A 19,369-nucleotide genomic window follows, 5' to 3' on the forward strand; every position below is an offset into this window, starting at 1 on the left:
GTAATGTATGACAAAATCAGTGACATCCCCCTGTGATCCCTGACCTGCTCCTGGCTATGGATGGGCCTGTGCCCGGGAGAGGGCTGGCAAGGGGGGGTTGCGCCCGGGAGAGGGCTGGCAGGGGGGCTGCGCCCGGGAGAGGGCTGGCAGGGGGGGTTGCGCCCGGGAGAGGGCTGGCAGGGGGGTTGCCCCCGGGAGAGGGCTGGCAGGGGGGTTGCCCCCGGGAGAGGGCTGGCAGGGGGGTTGCCCCCGGGAGAGGGCTGGCAGGGGGGTTGCCCCCGGGAGAGGGCTGGCAGGGGGGTTGCCCCCGGGAGAGGGCTGGCAGGGGGGTTGCCCCCGGGAGAGGGCTGGCAGGGGGGTTGCCCCCGGGAGAGGGCTGGCAGGGGGGTTGCCCCCGGGAGAGGGCTGGCAGGGGGGTTGCCCCCGGGAGAGGGCTGGCAGGGGGGTTGCCCCCGGGAGAGGGCTGGCAGGGGGGTTGCCCCCGGGAGAGGGCTGGCAGGGGGGTGCCCGGGAGAGGGCTGGCAGGGGGGTGCCCGGCCACAGGGGCTGACAGTGGGGTGCCCGGCCACAGGGACTGTCAGTGGGGTGCCCGGCCACAGGGGCTGTCAGCAGAGATTTCTTTCCTGTAATCAGTAATAACATGGAGGATTTCCTCCTCCTCCTCCTGCAGCTGGGATCCTCATCCTGCACCGCCCTGTCCTCCTCCTCATCACCCCCTGTACATGCAGATCAGGGCAGGATAACCCCCATCATCCTCGCCTCCCCCGTGCACTGTGTGTGGGTGAGCCCAGGGGCCGCGCATACCCAGCCGGGCCCGCACTCTTCGGCCGCCCCCTCTCTTTTACCTTCTTGATGTTGTAGAGCCGGGTGAGCATCCCGATACCCCGGTCATTGAGGATGGTCAGCTTCTCGGCCAGCTTCTGCTGACTGGGCTGCAGCACGGATCGCGACATGCTGCCTGTGTCCTGCCACTATCGTCACCGCCGCCGCCGGAGCTGTCCCAGGCCTTGCAGGGAGGGAGAAGCGGCGGTGTCGCTGTACTGGGACGATACCACCGGGCCGGGAGGAGGGGGGGATGTTGTTATGGAGGGGGGACCCTCATACACATCCCATGCTCCGCAGTTTAACGCGATGACACGCCTGCCTGGCACCCGTCTCCCAGCACCACCCTTCCTGCCGAATGTGGGCGTGACCATCCCCACGCCGCGCCCCCACTCCCCTTTTCCCGTGGAGTACGTTTCGGGATTCCGAGCATGCGCGCTGTGCGGCTTGGAGGCTGCGGCTGTGGCGCTGTGGACGCGGATACACGCGGGGGCGCGCAGGACTCCCAGATTGCTGCCGCAGCATTGTCCTGGACATTAGTGTATCATCCGGACACCCCCTGGACTGTCACTTTTTACAGGGACAACAAATAGACAATTTAACAGACAGGAAGCACTTGGGGGCAGATTTCTCAGCTTGTTTTGTTGAATTTTGCACAATTTTTCTTTCAGCTTCTAGAGACACTTATAAACTACTTGCACTAGTTTTTCAAGCTTGTCAGGGGAATAGGGTTTCCACCTTTCTTGCCAGAAAATATTGGCCATGCTAATTTGCATAATTATATATACGTGACTGCGGGGGAAATTTCGTCCTATTCTGACCTCTTAAGGGTGCATGCACACCACGTTATTGCTATACGGTTCACATATACAGTTTCAAGTTAAAATCTGTATGGAACTGTATAGAAAACTGTGTTGATTTAACCCCTTAAAGGAGTAGTCCAGTGGTGATTCAGTGGTGAGCAACTTATCCCCTATCCTAAGGATAGGGGATAAGTTTGAGATCGCGGGGGGTCCGACCCCTGGGGCCCCCCGCGATCTCCTGTACGGAGCCCCGACAGCCCGCTGGAAGGGGGCGTGTCGACCTCCGCACGAGGCGGCGGCCGACACGCCCCCTCAATACAACTCTATGGCAGAGCCGAAGCGCTGCCTTCGGCAATCTCCGGCTCTGCCATAGAGATGTATTGAGGGGGCGTGTCGGCCGCCGCCTCGTGCGGGGGTCGACACCCGCTATCTCGGCGGAGAGCCGGGGCCCCGTACAGAGAGATCGCAGGGGGCCCCAGCGGTCGGACCCCCCGCGATCTCAAACTTATCCCCTATCCTTAGGATAGGGGATAAGTTTTTCACCACTGGACTACCCCTTTAAGGACCCAGCCAATTTTTAGTGTAGGACCCAGCCATTTTTTGAACATCTGACCACTGTCACTTCAAACATTAATAACTCTGGGATGCTTTTACCTTTCATTCTGATTCCGAGATAGTTTTTTCGTGACATATCCTACTTTATGTTAGTGGTAAAATTTTGTCGATCCTTGCATCATTTCTTGGTGAAAAATTCCAAAATTTGATGAAAAAATTAAAAAATTTTGCATTTTTTTAAATTTGAAGCTCTCTGCTTATAAGGAAAATGAATATTCCAAATAAATGATATATTGATTCACATATACAATATGTCTACTTTATGATTGCATCATGTTTTTACTTTTGGAAGACATCCGATGGCTTCAAAGTTCAGCAGCAATTTTTCACAAAATTTTCAAAATCAAAATTTTTTAGGGACCAGTTCTGTTTTGAAGTGGATTTCAATGTCCTTCATATTAGAAATGCACCACAAATGACCCCATTATAAAAACTGCACCCCTCAAAGTATTCAAAATTACATTGGTTTGTTAACCCTTTAGGTGTTTCATAGTAATAGCAGCAAATTGAAGGAGAAAATTCAAAATCTTCATTTTTTACACTGGCATGTTCTTGTAGATATCACAGGCAAAATAGAAAAATTCAGCTCACCGTTATAATTCTCAGACCCAGATCATGTATGCGGTAACACACCTCTCCAGTTGGAAGACTCGGAGTGAAGCAAGGGCCGTGTTCCCAGGTGCAGCAATTAGGCAGAGGAGAAAGTAGCATCCGGCTCCCAAACTGGATAAAATACTGTCTTTATTGGAAAATATTAAAAACCAAACTGGAACATAATGTGGATAAGAACAAACGAAACGCAACCAACGCGTTTCGACCTGTTAACAAGTCTTAATCATGGTAAGTATAATGGACAAGAAATGCATCTTAAATACTGTGGTAACCGGTGACATCACATAAAGATTTCTAGAAAATGTGGAGCTGGGAGAATGGGTAAAACCCGTAATGGAGTGAACATATAAATAAATAGTAAATTGGACATAAACTATATCTTATTCAAGTGATTAATATATGTAACTTAAGTCATGTCTGTAATTTAGTCCAGACGGGAAGCGCGTGTCTAAACACAATATCCAAAAGGCTTCTCGTCTGAACACGGCTTTACTCCAATCTCCACCTCTCCTGGGCGGGCGTACTCTTTCTATACCTGTCACTGAAATATTCGGAACAATACCTGCATGATGGTCGATAATGTGTTTGGTGAAGCCTGACACAGACCTACTGCCGATTTTATTACTGTCGGGTATGTGTAGATGTTCTTTGATCCTAACTTTAAGTTTTCTACTCGTACATCCTATGTATTGAAGGTTACAAGGTATGCAAATGATGGTATAAACAACATGGTGTGTTTGACAATTGATGAAACTTTTTGCTTGAAATTCTTGTCCTGTAGTGCATGAATGAAATTTGTCAGTATTGGGCATATATTGGCAGACTGTACATCTAGGGTGGCTACATTTGTAGCTGCCTTTACATGTTAGCCATGTATCCGTGTGGGAAGCTGTACTGAAATCGCTGGGAGAAAGTTGATTATGCAGTGAACGTGCTTTGCGGGGTACTACCCGAACACCTTGTCGCACAATTTCAGACATAGTTTTATCAAGATGTAATACAGGTAAATGTTTAAATATAATATGTTTAATATCTTGAAATTGTCTAGAAAATGGTGTGGTAAAGGTGGGAAGCGATTTAGTATTAGACTGAATATGTTGCCTGTCACAAAGATAGTAGTTAGCTGGTTTTGAATTAACAATATTTTCTGCTCTATTTATGATGTGTGGTTGATACCCTCTAGTAGATAGGCGTTCTCTAATGTCCTTGCATGTCTCCCTGTATGTATGTTGTTCAGACGATGCGCGTCTTGCTCGTACAAATTCCCCAATGGGTAGGTTACGTGTTACATGTTCGGGATGACAACTCGATGAGTGGAGTAAACTATTACCTGCACAGGTTTTACGGAACAATTTAGTGTGAATAACATGTGATGTACAGTCACCTCTCAGGGTAATGTCTAGAAAATCTGTTTGACTAGCTGAGATACTGCCCGTAAAAACTAATGACAGATCGTTATTATTCAAAAACTTGAAAAAATCCTCCCCTTCTTCAGGGGTCCCCCTCCAAATCAGGAGGAGGTCGTCATTGTATCTCCCATTCCAACCCACAAGGTGAATAAGTGGGCTGGCATGGGAGAACAGGACGACCTCCTCCCAATATGCCATATACAAATTGGCTAACGAGGGGGAAAACTTGGAGCCCATTGGGCAACCAGTAACCTGTAAATAAAAAACTGAATCAAAACTGAAAAAATGGTGATGTAGCAAAAAATGCAAAACGTCCAGTATATACTGTTGCAGAGTTGATCCATAGGTACTGTACTTCTTAAGATGGTAGGATATGGCTTCTATTGCCCGATCATGGGGGATACATGTATAAAGGGCAGTGATGTCACAAGACATCCAACTGTCCTCATTAGTCCATTCACGAAGTCTCATGGCTTGTAGTAGGCTCTTAGTGTCCTTGATGAATCCCTTCGTCCGGGATACCAGTGGCTGTAGCATCCCGTCCAGCCATGCACTAAGTCGTTCTAGGAGAGAATCAATGCCCGCAACTATGGGCCTCAAAGGCGGAGGAAACTGGTCTTGGGTAACGCATGGAACACCGGACACTTCGTAAACGGAGGTAAAAGATAATCTGCTTGTCTCTTGGTAATGATAAACAGTGCTACACTTTCTTCTATCAACCGTGATAATTTACTCTTGATGGTATTGGTTGGATCGTGCATCAAACGTCGATAGGTGTGTGTGTCATTTAGCATGTTCAACACCAATTTGTTATAGAGTAAAGAATCTAACACTGCAACAGAGCCTCCTTTATCGGATTGACGTATAGTAAGTAGTTTGTTGTTAGATAATTCCTTAAGGGCTTGACGTTGCTGAAATGTGAGATTAGGATGTTTGATATTGGATGTTTGTTGATACAATTTCTTAAGATCTTCTTCTACTCTAGTTTGAAAAATGTCCATGCCCTCTGACCGGGATTGGATCGGGTAAAAATCAGGATTTTTAGTTGAAAAGGAATTAAACGTATTCTCAATGGTATTGATACATAGATTTGATTCCGATTGTAGGTCTGTGAGGATTTGTGTATTCAAGTGTTCCTCGAAGTCACTATATAGGGGTAAACCTTCTTGTCCCACATTATTTAAGGGATCTGTGGTTCCCAAATTATCTGATACTTCAGTATTATCCTCTGCAAAGAAATGTTTCTTCACTGTAAGGAGACGTACAAACTTATTGACATCCAACAAAGTGCCATAAAAATCAAAATTGCACGATGGTACAAAACTTAAACCCTTCTCCAAAACCTCAATCTGTGCTTGGCTCAAAATTTGTGCAGACAAATTTATTACTGAGCAGTTGGTTACTTGTATTTTTGTTGGTACTTGTTCACTCTTTTGTATATGGTTCTTGTGTTTCCTCCCTGCCCGGTGCCTCCTGCGTCTCCTCTTGTATTTTTTGTATGATCTCTGTTCACATGCTGCGTTTTCGTGTTTGTTGGTGGTAGTTGCGGTTTCCCGTTTTTTGCCGGTTGTTGCTGCTGGGAAGCATTTCCTCTCATGGGCCCATTATGGTAATCATATGCCTCTCCTTCACTCTCCGTTCCATAATCCGTTGCCTCATTTTCAGATGAACTAAAACTGACATTTTTTTTGGAATGTGAGGTATTCTGGGAGTGTGAATTTCTTAGTATTGATCTGGGTCTGGATTGTCTTTTAATGTGCCAGTCATATACCGTATTGGTGGAATAATCCTTCAGATCACGATTAAATTTCACCTTTTTGATGTTTGTGACCGTGTCTTCCAACTTTTGTAGGTGTTCGTTCATTTTATTCTGGAGGGCTTCAAAATCCACCTCATTTCTATATGGTTCCATGGATACCATGATCTTGTTAATGCTGGACTCAAGATCAGCAAGTTTAAGTTCTTCCTTTTCTACTATAAGTTTCATTAGTTCTGTTGAACACCTGGTGAGGGCTTCATTCCACCTCTTAGAGAAGTCATCATCATATATAATAGTAGATTTCTTTCGGATGCGTAACCCTCTCGGGATCATGCCCTTATCTATGTATTGAGACAGAGTGGTGGCGTCCCACCATACCCTTAATTGTTGAGATTTCAAAGTTTCAAGATCCCACATGAGTCTTTTAAGATCAAAGACACACGTAGCGTTTTCTTCCCCAGAAAAAACATTTGCTACTCTGGCTTGATGTGAGGTGATGTCACCGGTTACCACAGTATTTAAGATGCATTTCTTGTCCATTATACTTACCATGATTAAGACTTGTTAACAGGTCGAAACGCGTTGGTTGCGTTTCGTTTGTTCTTATCCACATTATGTTCCAGTTTGGTTTTTAATATTTTCCAATAAAGCCAGTATTTTATCCAGTTTGGGAGCCGGATGCTACTTTCTCCTATGTTCTTGTAGACCCAGTTTTTGAATTTTTACAAGGGGTAAATTTCTCTCTAGTAAGGAAATACCTCATATGTGTATGTCAAGCGTTCGGCAGGCGCAGTAGAGGGCTCAGAAGGGAAGGAGCGACAATGGGATTTTGGAGTTTTTCTGAAATGGTTTTTGTGGGGCATGTCGCATTTAGGAAGCCTCTATGGTGCCAGAACAGCAAAAAAAAAAAAACACATGGCATACTATTTTGGAAACAACACCCCTCAAGGCACGTAACAAGGGGTCCGGTGAGCCTTAACACCCCACAGGTGTTTCACAACTTTTTGTTAAAGTTGGATGTGTAAATGATTTATTTATTTTTTTTCCACTAAAATGCTAGTTTTCCCCAAATTTTACATTTTTACAAGGGATAATAGGACAAAATGCCCCCCAAAATTTGTAACCCCATCTCTTCTGAGTATGGAAATACCCCAAGTGCTGACGTCAAGTGCAATGCTGGCGCACTACAATGCTCAGAAGAGGAGTCACATTTGGCTTTTGAAAAGCAAATTTAGCTGAAATGGTTTTTAGGGGGCATGTCGCATTTAGGAAGCCCCTATGGTGCCAGAACAGCAAAAAAAAAAAAAACCACATGGCATACTATTTTGGAAACTACACCACTCAAGGAACACAACAAGGGGTACAGTGACCCTTAACACCTCACAGGTGTTTGACAACTTTTTGCTAAAGTCGGATGTGTAAATGAAAAAAAAAAAAATTTTCACTAAAATGCTGGATTTCCCCCAAATTTTAAATTTTTACCCAATGTGTGGATGTCAAGTGCTCTGCTGGCACACTGCAATGCTCAGAAGAGGAGGAGCGCCATTGAGCTTTTGAAGACAGAATTTGGTTGGAATAGAAGTCTGGGGCCATGTGCGTTTACAAAGCCCCCCCGTGGTGCCAGAACAGTGGACCCCCCATACGTGACCCCATTTTGGAAACCCCTCACAGAATTTAATAAGGGGTGCAGTGAGTATTTACACCCCACTGGTGTTTGACAGATCTTTGGAACAGTGGGCTGTGCAAATGAAAAATTACATTTTTCATTTTCACGGACCACTGTTCCAAAAATCTGTCAGACACCTGTGGGGGGTAAATGCTCACTGCACCCCTTATTACATTACGTGAGGGGTGTAGTTTCCAAAATGGGGTCATATGTTGGGGGGTCCATTGTTCTGGCACTATGGGGGCTTTGTAAACACACGTAGCCTTAAATTCCAGACAAATTTTCCCTTCAAAATCCCAATGGCGCTCCTTCTGTTCCGAGCATTGTACCCCCAGACCACTTTACATCCACATATGGGGTATTTTCTTACTCAGAAGAAATGGGATTAAAAATTTTGGGGGGCTTTTTTCCTATTTTTCCTTGTGAAAATGAAAAATTTTGGGTAACACCAGAATTTTTGTGGAAAAAAATAATTTTTTTAATTTTTCCATCCAACTTTAATGAAAATTCGTCAAACACCTGTGGGGTGTTAAGGCGCAATATACCCCTTGTTACGTTCCGTGAGGGGTGTAGTTTCCAAAAAGGGGTCACGTGTGGGTATTTCTTTTTTTGCGTTTATGGCAGAACCGCTGTAAAATCACCCACCCCTGTGCAAATCACCAATTTAGGCTGCGCTCTCACTCCTGAGCCTTGTTGTGCACCCGCCGAGCATTTTACGTCCACATATGGGGTATTTCTGTACTCAGGAGAAATTGCGTTACAAATTTTGGGGGTCTTTTTTTTCTTTTAACACTTGTGAAAATAAAAAGTATGGGGCAACACCAGCATGTCAGTGTAAAATGTTAAATTTTTTTACACTAACAGGCTGGTGTAGCCCCCAACTTTTCTTTTTCATAAGGGGTAAAAGGAGAAAAAGCCCCCCAAAATTTGTAACGCAATTTCTCCCGAGTACGGAAATACCCCATATGTGGCCCTAAACAGTTTCCCTGAAATACGACAGGGCTCCGAAGTGAGAGAGCGCCATGCCCATTTGAGGACTAAATTAGAGATTGCACAGGGGTGGACAGCTGTCTCGGCATGCTGGGAGTTGTAGTTGCGTACCTCTAGCTGTTGCATAACTAGATCTCCCAGCATGCCCTTCGGCGATCAGTACATGCTGGGAGTTGTAGTTTTGCAACAGCTATAGGCACACTGGTTGGAAAATACTGAGTTAGGTAACAGAACCTAACTGAAGGTTTTCCAACCAGTGTGCCTCCAGCTGTTGCAAAACTACAACTCCCAGCATGCACGGTCTGTCAGTACATGCTGGGAGTTGTAGTTTTGAAACAGCTGGAGGTTTGCCCCCCCCATGTGAACGTACATGGTACATTCACACGGGCAGGTTTACAGTAAGTTTCCTGCTTCAAGTATGAGCTGCGGCAAATTTTTCGCCGCAGCGCAAATTTCTAGCGGGAAGCTTACTGTAAACCTGCGCCCGTGTGAATGTACCCTAAAAACACTACACTAACAGATAATAAAGGGTAAAACACTACATATACACCCCCTTACACTGTCCCCCCCCCCCCCCAATAAAAATGAAAAACGTATTGTACAGCAGTGTTTCCAAAACGGAGCCTCTAGCTGTTGCAAAACAATAACACCCAGCATTTCCGGACAGCCACTGACTGTCCAGGCATGCTGGGAGTTTAGCAACAGCTGGAGACACCCTGTTTGGGAATCACTGGCGTAGAAGCTCATACTTGAAGCAGGAAACTTACTGTAAACCTGCCCGTGTGAATGTACCATGTACGTTCACATGGGGGGGCAAACCTCCAGCTGTTTCAAAACTACAACTCCCAGCATGTACTGACAGACCGTGCATGCTGGGAGTTGTAGTTTTGCAACAGCTGGAGGCACACTGGTTGGAAAACCTTCAGTTAGGTTCTGTTACCTAACTCAGTATTTTCCAACCAGTGTGCCTATAGCTGGGAGATCTAGTTATGCAACAGCTAGAGGTACGCAACTACAACTCCCAGCATGCCGAGACAGCTGTTTCAGTATGCTGGGATTTGCAGTTTTGAAACATCTGGAGGGCTACAGATAGAGACCACTGCACTGTGATCTCCAAACTGTGGACCTCCAAATGTTACAAAACTACAAATCCCAGCATGCACAGACAGCAAACTGCTGTGTGGGCATGCTAGGAGTTGTAGTTTTGCAAGATCTAGAGTACTACAGCATAGAGATCACTGTGTAGTGGTCTCTAAACTGTAGACCTCCAGCTGTTGCAAAACTGCAAATCCCAGCATGCCCAAACAGCTGTCTGGGCATGCTGGGAGTTGTAGTTTTGCAACATCTGGAGCGCTACAGTCTCAGACTGTAGCCCTCTAGATGTTGCTAGGCTTCCGTCGGATCCAAGGAGCCGTCCTCTTCTGCCGCGCGACATCGCCGCCCGCGCCAATCACCGCCGCCGATCCCGTCCCGCAGCTTCCACCGACGGGTAAGTGGATCTTCGGCGCCGGTCCTTTGTAGTTTCCCCGTCCTGCCCGGCCTATTGTGAGTGGGCAGAACTGGGAAAAACAAAAGTAACCCCCCCCCCCGCCCCCGATCTGCTATTGGTGGTCGCGTCAAGATCACCAATAGGAGGGGTGGCACCTCTGCCACCTCACTCCTATTGCTACAGGGGGATTGTGGGTGTCTTAGACAACCCCGATCCCCTTATATTCTGGGTCACCATAGACCCGTATGACCCGTTGACCCGGAATCGGCGCAAATTGCAAGTGTGAATTCACTTGCGATTTGCGCCGATCGCCGACATGGGGGGTCTGATGACCCCCTCTCGGCATTTGCACGGGGTGCCTGCTAATCAATATCAGCAGTCACCCCAGTCCTGTCCCCGCCCGGCGCGTGGCGGGGACCGAAATTCCCACGGGCGTACAGGTACGCCCTGGTTCCTTAAGACCCAGGTACAGAAGGCGTATCCATACGCCCTAGGTCCTGTACGGGTTAAGATTGTAAACCGTATGTCAAACGTATCATACGGTTTAGTCCGTTTTGCATCTTATACGGTTTTGTCCGTTTTTTTACCCGTACCCAAAACTGTAGTCTACCACGTTTTTTGGTCCGGGTGAAAAACTGTATTAAACCGTATGCATTTTTTTTTTAAAAACATTGGAGTCAATGGGAACTGTACAGAACTGTTTGTGCGTACAGTTTTTTTTCTTGGAATTTCAATTAAACAAGTGAAACTTTATTCAAAATGGAGTGATGTCATGACGCAGAACCGAGGCTTTAAAAGAGCCACAGTAGCCTCTGTGTCCTTGACAAAGCCGATCCCATCGGCGAAACGTCGGACAGGCTAACCATGCTATTTTAATTAGCAGTGTGCTGAACCGTATAGACACTTAAGCAAATGCTTATCTATGGAAGCATTCTCTCTGTGACCGCTGTCAAAATATGGATGTATCTACAGCGTGCCACATATGAATAAAGGGAGCTATATGCATTCCTATATATAATATTAGTGCAGCAGCACAATACCGGCAGCACACTGTGTTTTTAAACAAGTTTGTTATTATTTGGGTTACACACTCTACGGAGTACATTAAGGTTCAATCACTAATTAGATTTAAGTGGGGGTATCTTAGATAGGGGGCTATCATCTGAGGGTTTTCCTCCCTCAGTTTGTGTTTTTTATTTAATTACTCTGGAGCCTCCGGGAGATTGTATTTTGATCGCTGTGTAGTAAGACAAGGAGGAGTAGTAAGGAGGAGCAGGGACCCGGAGCGCTCGGCGTAACAGCCGTCTTATTTATGATTTGTCAGCACCTCATTCCTCCATAGTACCCTGCCTCAACTCCCTAATTCCGTCCGAAGAGTTTGGGATGAAATACGCCTCCATAGACCAAGCCATCCAAATGATCTTGCAGTTGGGCACGGGGGTCTCCGAGTCCAAATTGACATAGCGGATGCTTTCATACTGTTGCCAGTAAGACAGGAGCTATGGCCGTGGTACGGCATCAAGTGGATGGAGAAGTATTACTTTGCGGTAAGGCTCACGTTCTGGTCGAAGAGCAGCCCATGGCTCTTTGACCAACTGGCCATAGCCCTTCACTGGGCACTGGAGAAAGTGGTGGGTTGCAAACACATGTTGCACTACTTGGACGCCTTCTTACTGATCGAGCCACTAGGGGTTTCTCCATACCAGCTAAAGGAAGGATTGCAACTTTTTGACAGACTAGGAATCCCGGTGTCAACCAACAAAATAGAAGGGCCAACTAGTTCACTAATGTTCTTAGGGATAGTTTTAGATGGAACCAGGATGGAGGCCAGGCTTCCTCAAGAGAAGTTAGAGAGGATCAGAGCGGTGATTGGTAGGTTCACTCGTTCTCAGGTTACCACTAGGGTGGAGTTACAGAGCCTTCTGGGCATGATGGCGTTTGCAATGAGGATCATCCCTCAAGGTCGTTCATTCGTGTCACGGCTCCTGGCACTTTTGTCTGCGGCTCCTTTTGTCTGCGGCTCCTGTCGTTCACATCGATCACGAGGCAGTAGAAGATTTAATCATGTGGCAGGAGTTTCTGGACTCTTGGAATGGAGTATCATTTTTTACTAGTGTTGAGCGGCATAGGCCATATTCGAATTCGCGATATTTCGTGAATATATGGACGAATATTCATCATATATTGGCAAAATTTGCATATTCGTAATATTCCAGTTTTACTTTCGCATATGCAAAAATTTGCGTATGCGAAAATTTGCATATGCGAAAATTAGCATAAGCAAAAATTTGCAAATGCGAAAATTAGCATATGCTAAAATTTGCATAAGCAAAAATTTGTAAATGCAAAAATTAGCGTATGCAAATTTCCGCATATTCGAAAATTCGAGCACCAGTCTCACACAGTAGTATTAGAGCCTTCTTTACACCACACAAGCTGGAAGCAGAGAGGGATGATCACTGTGATGTGTACTGTGAAGAAAAAAAAAAAAAAAGAATTACGAATATATAGTGCTATATTCGCGAGAATTCACGAATATGCGATATTCCCGATTAAAATTCGCATTGCGAATATTCGCGAGCAACACTATTTTTTACGCCTACAGCGACAGAACACTCTCCGAGGGTGTTCACGGACGCTTCCTCAGTGTTGGGGTTCGACCATCTTCGGTAACCATTGGGTTGCCGACCAATGGCCAGTACAGGTCAGCAGAATCCCAGGGTTTTTAACATGCTCCGCGCTGTTCGAGATTTTTCCAATAGTGGTTGCAGCGCAGGTCTGGGGCGACAACTGGTCTCGACAGGTGGTGACCTTCATTTGTGACAATTCTGCCACAGTGGAGATCTTAAATAAGGGCAGGTCCAGGTCCCCACAGGTCATGAGGTTCCTCAGGAGGCTGGTGCAGTTGTCATTAGAGCACAACTTCAAGTTCACGGCCCAGTTCTTAGAAGGGTCGCATAACATAGCAGCTAACGCCCTGTCAAGGAATAAAATCTGTCTTTCCTTTCGGGTGGCACCAGACGCGGATCCCATGGGTACAGTGGTACCCCCGTTCCAGTCCCTGGTGTTGGGTTAAGTCAGTATAGACGGCTGGCAAATGAACTCATCACCAGTTCCCTCACAGCCAGAACAAAGTCCTGCTATCAGTTAGGTTGGGACACCTACCAGAGGTTCCTCTCCACACATCCAGAGGAGAACACTGATTACATTTCATCCCTTCTTAGCTTTGTCGCTTTTTGCCACTCTGCTTCATCACTGTCACACAGTACTATCAAAAATTATTTGGCAGAGGTGCAACATTTCATGTCCATGCAGCACCCGGGTAGGCCTTCGTTGTTTTCATCACATCCCATTAAAGCTATTCTCAGAGGGATCAGTAAGGGGGCCCCTGGCAGAGCGCCCACTCGTGTTCCTGTCTCCAGTGAACTCTTCAGGGGTATGTCGGACATGCTGGGCACGTCCCCGTTTGGCTTACCCCTCAGTCTTACCATCAAGGCAGCCATGTATCTAGGGTTTTACGGGTTCTTACGACCCAGGGAGTTCACATGCTCCATTTCAGGACAGGGGTTGACCAAAGGGCAATTGACACGCAGGGGTAACAAGCAAGTGCTCACACTCCGGTCCACTAAAACCTCGAGACAAGAGGTCCAGGTGACTTACTTCCCGGCCGGACACAAACGGTGTAATTACTTTTCCATATAAGCCACTACCACAGTGTTAAAGCCCTTGGGCTATATTTGTGGGAGGGGCTGTCTCCTATAAATACCCCCCTCTCACCTTAATCAGGGCGTATGTGGCGTTGTGAGAAACCCACCCAAACCCTCTCTTATTAAAGACATTCCTCTATAGGCGTGCCCACGCTTTACGGTTTTGGCACACCGCAGACCGTTAGGTTAGGTTGCTAGAACAATGTTGGTAAGTACGTTTCCATATAAGCCACGACCACAAGTGGAAATTATGCAATTCTGTTAAAATCACAGTAAAATAAGCAATAAGATCTCTATGTGCAGCCTCATCCTTAAAGCCGCAATAAACGCTGCAAACCCTAATGCCAATACTTAGATTCAATATTATTTGTAACAAAAATAGCAATATGTATCATCCTACAACTTTTTCAATGTTCCAATATAAAATGTTTATGGTATATCCATATGTGCTACAAGTGCAGGTCCCACCAATTTACTTTATACTAGCTGCTTTCCACCAAGCAGTATATATAAAATTCATCACGCTCTTTCCATTAAAGTCTATGGGAGACATTTATAAAAGGATGTACTCCCTTTTTCTTGCTTATAATTGTCTCTCAAATGTCTCTTGTGCGACTACACTATTTTTTGTGTGACTTTATGCCTGCAGAGCGAGAAGAGCAATTTTTTTCAGTTTGGCTTATGTGAGCAAGTTTTGAAAATGGAATTGCAGTGGTCAGAGATTTATAACGCGCGACTGTGGCAAAAAAAAGTAATGCAACATCAAAAAATGCCATATATTTACTTCAGCTTAACCCTGGCTTACAGATTTTGCTTACATGAGCAAAATCACTAAATGGAAAATAGAATGTAAAGGCCATGTAACTTATAAATTTGTTGCACGTAAGCAAAACATTAAGCAAAGTAAAACAACTAAAAAAAGATATACATAAGCAAGCTTTTATAAATGTCCCCCTAAGGCCATAGAACATTATCATATTTTATGTCTTTATTTTTTGGGCAAATATTTGGGAAAAGATGCATACTTCTTTACTTTTTTCATGTACCCCTTGTCATATACCATGGCAAAATATATCCATGTTGCAGGGTGATTGTTGTCATTTGTGATATATGTCCTGTAAAATGTCCATTTGTATGTACATCTTGTAAATTTAATTACCCTTACCTGTGAGTTTAGCATTTCAACAATAATTAATTCTCTTTGATCAGGGCACCATGGAGCCTACATGTCTATCCAGCCTGGGTATAGGTGTGATTAATCCTAGCAGGGGGTTCATTAACACAGCTGCTCTATGACAGGAAAGGTAACACAATTTTAGCCAGCAAGACACCAGCCTGGGTGTCAATAGATGAAAGAGATGTATGACATTGACCCAATTGGAAAATCCTATATTTTTCAATATTAAATATGGGGGTCAGGGAAGTACGTCCCTGGCCCTATTATATATGGTTGGATTCTCCATCATATTACCTTTAAAATGAGTCCTCACATGACCCTTGTGTATTGATCCCTGCCCGAACTGTATGCACTGGGTAAATCATACACAATAAGGGGGTCATGTCAGGTACCCCTAGAAAGAGGATTTGATGGAGAACCCAAATATAAGAAAATGATGTGGGTGCCTGGCCCATGATAGAAGATAGAAGACATTTCCTATTCTTTGGGCATAAATGTATCATAAGGGAGTGGCAACATCTACCTCTCCTCCTTGTCCTGCCCAGGGGCTGAACATAGAGGTGTCTCTTGTCCATAGCAGGATATAAAACTGCAGACCTGGGGGGACTAGGGGCGCTTGTATGGGGGATGAGATCTAATTTTGGATGCCATACGACATCTCCTACCAGACCCCATGGGATAGAACTCTAACTTTTGTAAGTAAGGATTCTATGTTTTTTCCCATTTATTTTATTTTCTTTGTGGTGAAACTTTGTCTTGTTAACATCTATTTTTACATGTACTGTGAATATTTTTCCTTCATAATAAATCATTAATTTATTAAGTACCGCCTTATGTCTGGTAAAACGGACGTACATTGTCCTTGAAGAGATTGAAGTTATAGTCTTAAATCTACTTACCTGTTCGGCTACATTATAGATTTGGATTAATCTTTTTTCCTGTTTTTATATACTACTGGGGATAGTAGATTATATTTGGGAATTGTAGCATATCCAGATTGGATTGATAGCTTCCTGTCGGCTTGAAATTGACAGGTGGTGGCAGAGATACCTTAAATTGGGTGGTTTAAAAGGGATTTTTTATCATTATTTTCAGTCTAGTGTAGACAAATAGTGATTTTAGAGATATCCCTTCCACCCGCACGTCTCGGTTCGTGACACCCCTGGTTTTGGTTTTAAGATATAAATGCAAAATGCTAACCAAATCTTCATTGTGAGAAAGTGGACTTAAAGGGGTTATCCAGCAATCGAAATACAGAGCTTATTTCTTTCAAAAACAGTTCCCTCTCTGTCTCCAGGTTTGGTGTGGTATTACAAATTGGCTCCATTCACTTCAATGGAACTGAGCTGCAGAACCACATCCAACCTGGAGACAGACAAGGAGCGGTTTTTGAAAGAAATAAGCAGTTTTTCGATTCCTGGATAACCCCTTCAAAGTAAGGGCTAAGAAGGTAGAGCTTGTATCTTTCCATAACTCCCATACATAATTATGGTGAGGGCCACATGCAATACCCATGATAGGTAGGATCTGCAATTTTTGTGTATTTATTGGTTTAACCCCTTAAGGACCAAGGACGTACTGGTACGTCCTTGATCCTGCTCCGGTGATATAATGCGGGGTTACACGGTAACCCTGCATCATATCTCGGCGGGCCCGGCATTATAGTGAAGCCGGGACCCGCCGCTAATAGCGCGCAGCGGCTAAAAGCGAAAGTGAAAGCTGCCGGTTAACTCAGTGGGCTGTTCGGGATAGCCGCGGCAAAATCGCGGCATCCCGAACAGCTTACAGGACAGCGGGAGGGCCCCTACCTGCCTCCTCGCTGTCCGATCGCCGAATGACTGCTCAGTGCCTGAGATCCAGGCATGAGCAGTCATGCGGCAGAATCATCGATCACTGGTTTCCTTTGAGAAACCAGTGATCAATGATAAAGATCAGTGTGTGCAGTGTTATAGGTCCCTATGGGACCTATAACACTGCAAAAAAAAAGTTAAAAAAAAAAAGTGAATGAATATCATTTAACCCCTCCCCTATTAAATGTTTGAATCACCCCCTTTTTCCCATAAAAAAAAAAATACACAGTGTAAATAAAGATAAACATATATGGTATCACCGCGTGCAGAAATGTCCGAATTATAAAAAAATATAATTAATTAAACCGCTCGGTCAATGGCGTGCGCGCAAAAAAATTCCAAAGTCCAAAATAGTGCATTTTTGGTCACTTTTTATATCATTTAAAAATGATCAATAAGTCCTATCAATGCAAAAATAGTACCGTTAAAAACTTCAGATCACGGCGCAAAAAATTAGCCCTCATAACACCCCATACACGGAAAAATAAAAAAGTTATAGGGGTCAGAAGATGACAATTTTAAACGTATTAATTTTCCTGCATGTAGTTATGATTTTTTACAGAAGTACGACAAAATCAAACCTATATAAGTAGGGTATCATTTTAATCGTATGGACCTACAGAATAAAGATAAGGTGTCATTTTTACCCAAAAATGTACTAATTAGAAACGGAAGCCCCCAAAAGTTACAAAACTGGGTTTTTTTTTTCAATTTTGTCGCACAATGATTTTTTTTGCCATTTCACCGTCGATTTTTGGGCAAAATGACTGACGTCATTACAAAGTCGAATTGGTGGCGCAAAGAATAAGCAATCATATGGATTTTTAGGTGGAAAATTGAAAGAGTTATGATTTTTTAAAGGCAAGGAGCAAAAAACGAAAATGCAAAAACGGAAAAACCCCTGGTCCTTAAGGGGTTAATATTGGCAAAAAGGAGGGGGGGAGGGTACATATTTAAGATCAGGCCCTATGTGTAGGCTTTACTGTTAGTCGTTAGTCAGGGACACTGATACAACAATTATATGTGTATCCAGTTTTGATGGCACTAACAGGTTCAAGGCAAAATTAAGAGAATAAGCAGATTTCCTATTACATTATTCCGAGCCTCATACACATAAAAGGATCAAAGCTAGAGATTGCTAGAAGTGTAACAGATCCACAGTATATTTTATGCTATGGAATCGCCGGTGACCCGACCCATAGTGTGGCTCCAGCTGTTGACACACCCCGACCCCTGGCCTGCTCGCAGTGGCAATCCACCACTCTGAGCAGCCACTCAGTGGCCTACTAGTCGCCGTGTGCATGCGCAGTGTACTCGGAGACTTGCAGGCCCCTGTGAAGCTGCTCGGAGTGGTGGATTGCCGCTGCGAGCAGGCCAGGGGGTGGGGCAGGGGGTGTCAACAGTTGCAGGCACACTATGGGTCGGGTCACTGGCAGATTTGAAGCGTTAAATATGCTGAGGATCCATTACGTGTGACCCTACCCATAAAGGGGAAAAAGGTAGCCTTTGGGGCTGAAGAAATGCTCCTCAGGAAGTCACCAGTGGCAGCAATATCCTCTCCTCCTGATCGGGGCAAATGATATCTGGCTGGCACAAACAATTCTAATCAACTGGGCATGTGCCAGGTAGTGACCATTAACTGTCAATCATATGCCAGTCACATGACGTCTGACCTGTAGCCAGACTTACTGAAACCTGGCAATGCTTATAATGCTTTCTGACATCAGATATCATATAGAGCAATGTGTACTTTATATTAGTATCCAGTTAATATCTTTTTATTGAGGAATCAGAAAGAAATAAGTAAATAAAATTTGTATAATGACTTGATGATTGATATAAAGTAAGGCAAGGACTAGATAAAAATTGTTAATGTTAAAGGAGGCTTCTCATTATAGACTACTGCTGTACTATAAGAGCTGCCATGGTCCATCTCAAGACCCTCAGCAAGACTAGCTGAAAAGGTTTAGCGAGCCATACGTTTCCAAGCTAGGGCATGGATGCATTTTGGGCAGTCATGTGCCCTTAGTTATAATAGGTAAACACAATGTAACGCTGGCGGTTGGCAGCAGCTAACTAGCACTAACGTAGTCACATTCAAGTCTGTAGGGGGTTCATTATCACTCGATTCATTAAACATAATTAAGGGCACATGACTGCCCAAAATACATCCATGCAATCTACTTGTGTCTGCTATCTTGTTTTTATGCTGATAGCAAAAAATTGGAAGAAATTATATTGGAGTTGTGTTGGACATATTTAATGTATCTACAGGCAAGATGATGCTACACGTCTGCCTGAGCGCAGTCATGAAGCTGGGTGAGCTGTACACATGTATGGATTTTTCTATTTAAAATTCAGGGAATGATACGTGTAAAAGTAGTTTGGATAGACATATCCTGTACTGAGCCTATTGTTCATTGCATACAAGTGTTCTATGTATCGAGAGGTAGTGAACGCCTTACAGGCG

At 44.7% G+C, this 19,369-nt stretch overlaps 1 protein-coding gene across 8 annotated transcripts in view; it reads right to left on the reverse strand.

Moving 5' to 3' along the window:
• NCKAP1 (NCK associated protein 1) overlaps positions 1-18,520 on the reverse strand; it is a 181,883-nt gene extending 163,363 nt beyond the window's left edge. For 4 of the 8 annotated variants that reach the window (XM_056536106.1, XM_056536103.1, XM_056536102.1 and 1 more), the window contains exon 1: positions 846-1,206. In XM_056536106.1, the coding sequence (XP_056392081.1) occupies positions 846-953 (108 nt within the window). In that variant the 5' untranslated portion in view covers positions 954-1,206. Of the gene's footprint in view, positions 1-845; positions 1,207-15,037; positions 15,163-18,381 lie in introns of those variants that run through there. The other 4 variants (XM_056536105.1, XM_056536104.1, XM_056536108.1 and 1 more) reach the window with 3 other exon arrangements.
• Between the last annotated feature and the right edge of the window lie 849 nt (positions 18,521-19,369).

Source organism: Hyla sarda, chromosome 8 (genome assembly GCF_029499605.1).
Source record: "Hyla sarda isolate aHylSar1 chromosome 8, aHylSar1.hap1, whole genome shotgun sequence".
NCBI lineage: Eukaryota > Metazoa > Chordata > Amphibia > Anura > Hylidae > Hyla > Hyla sarda.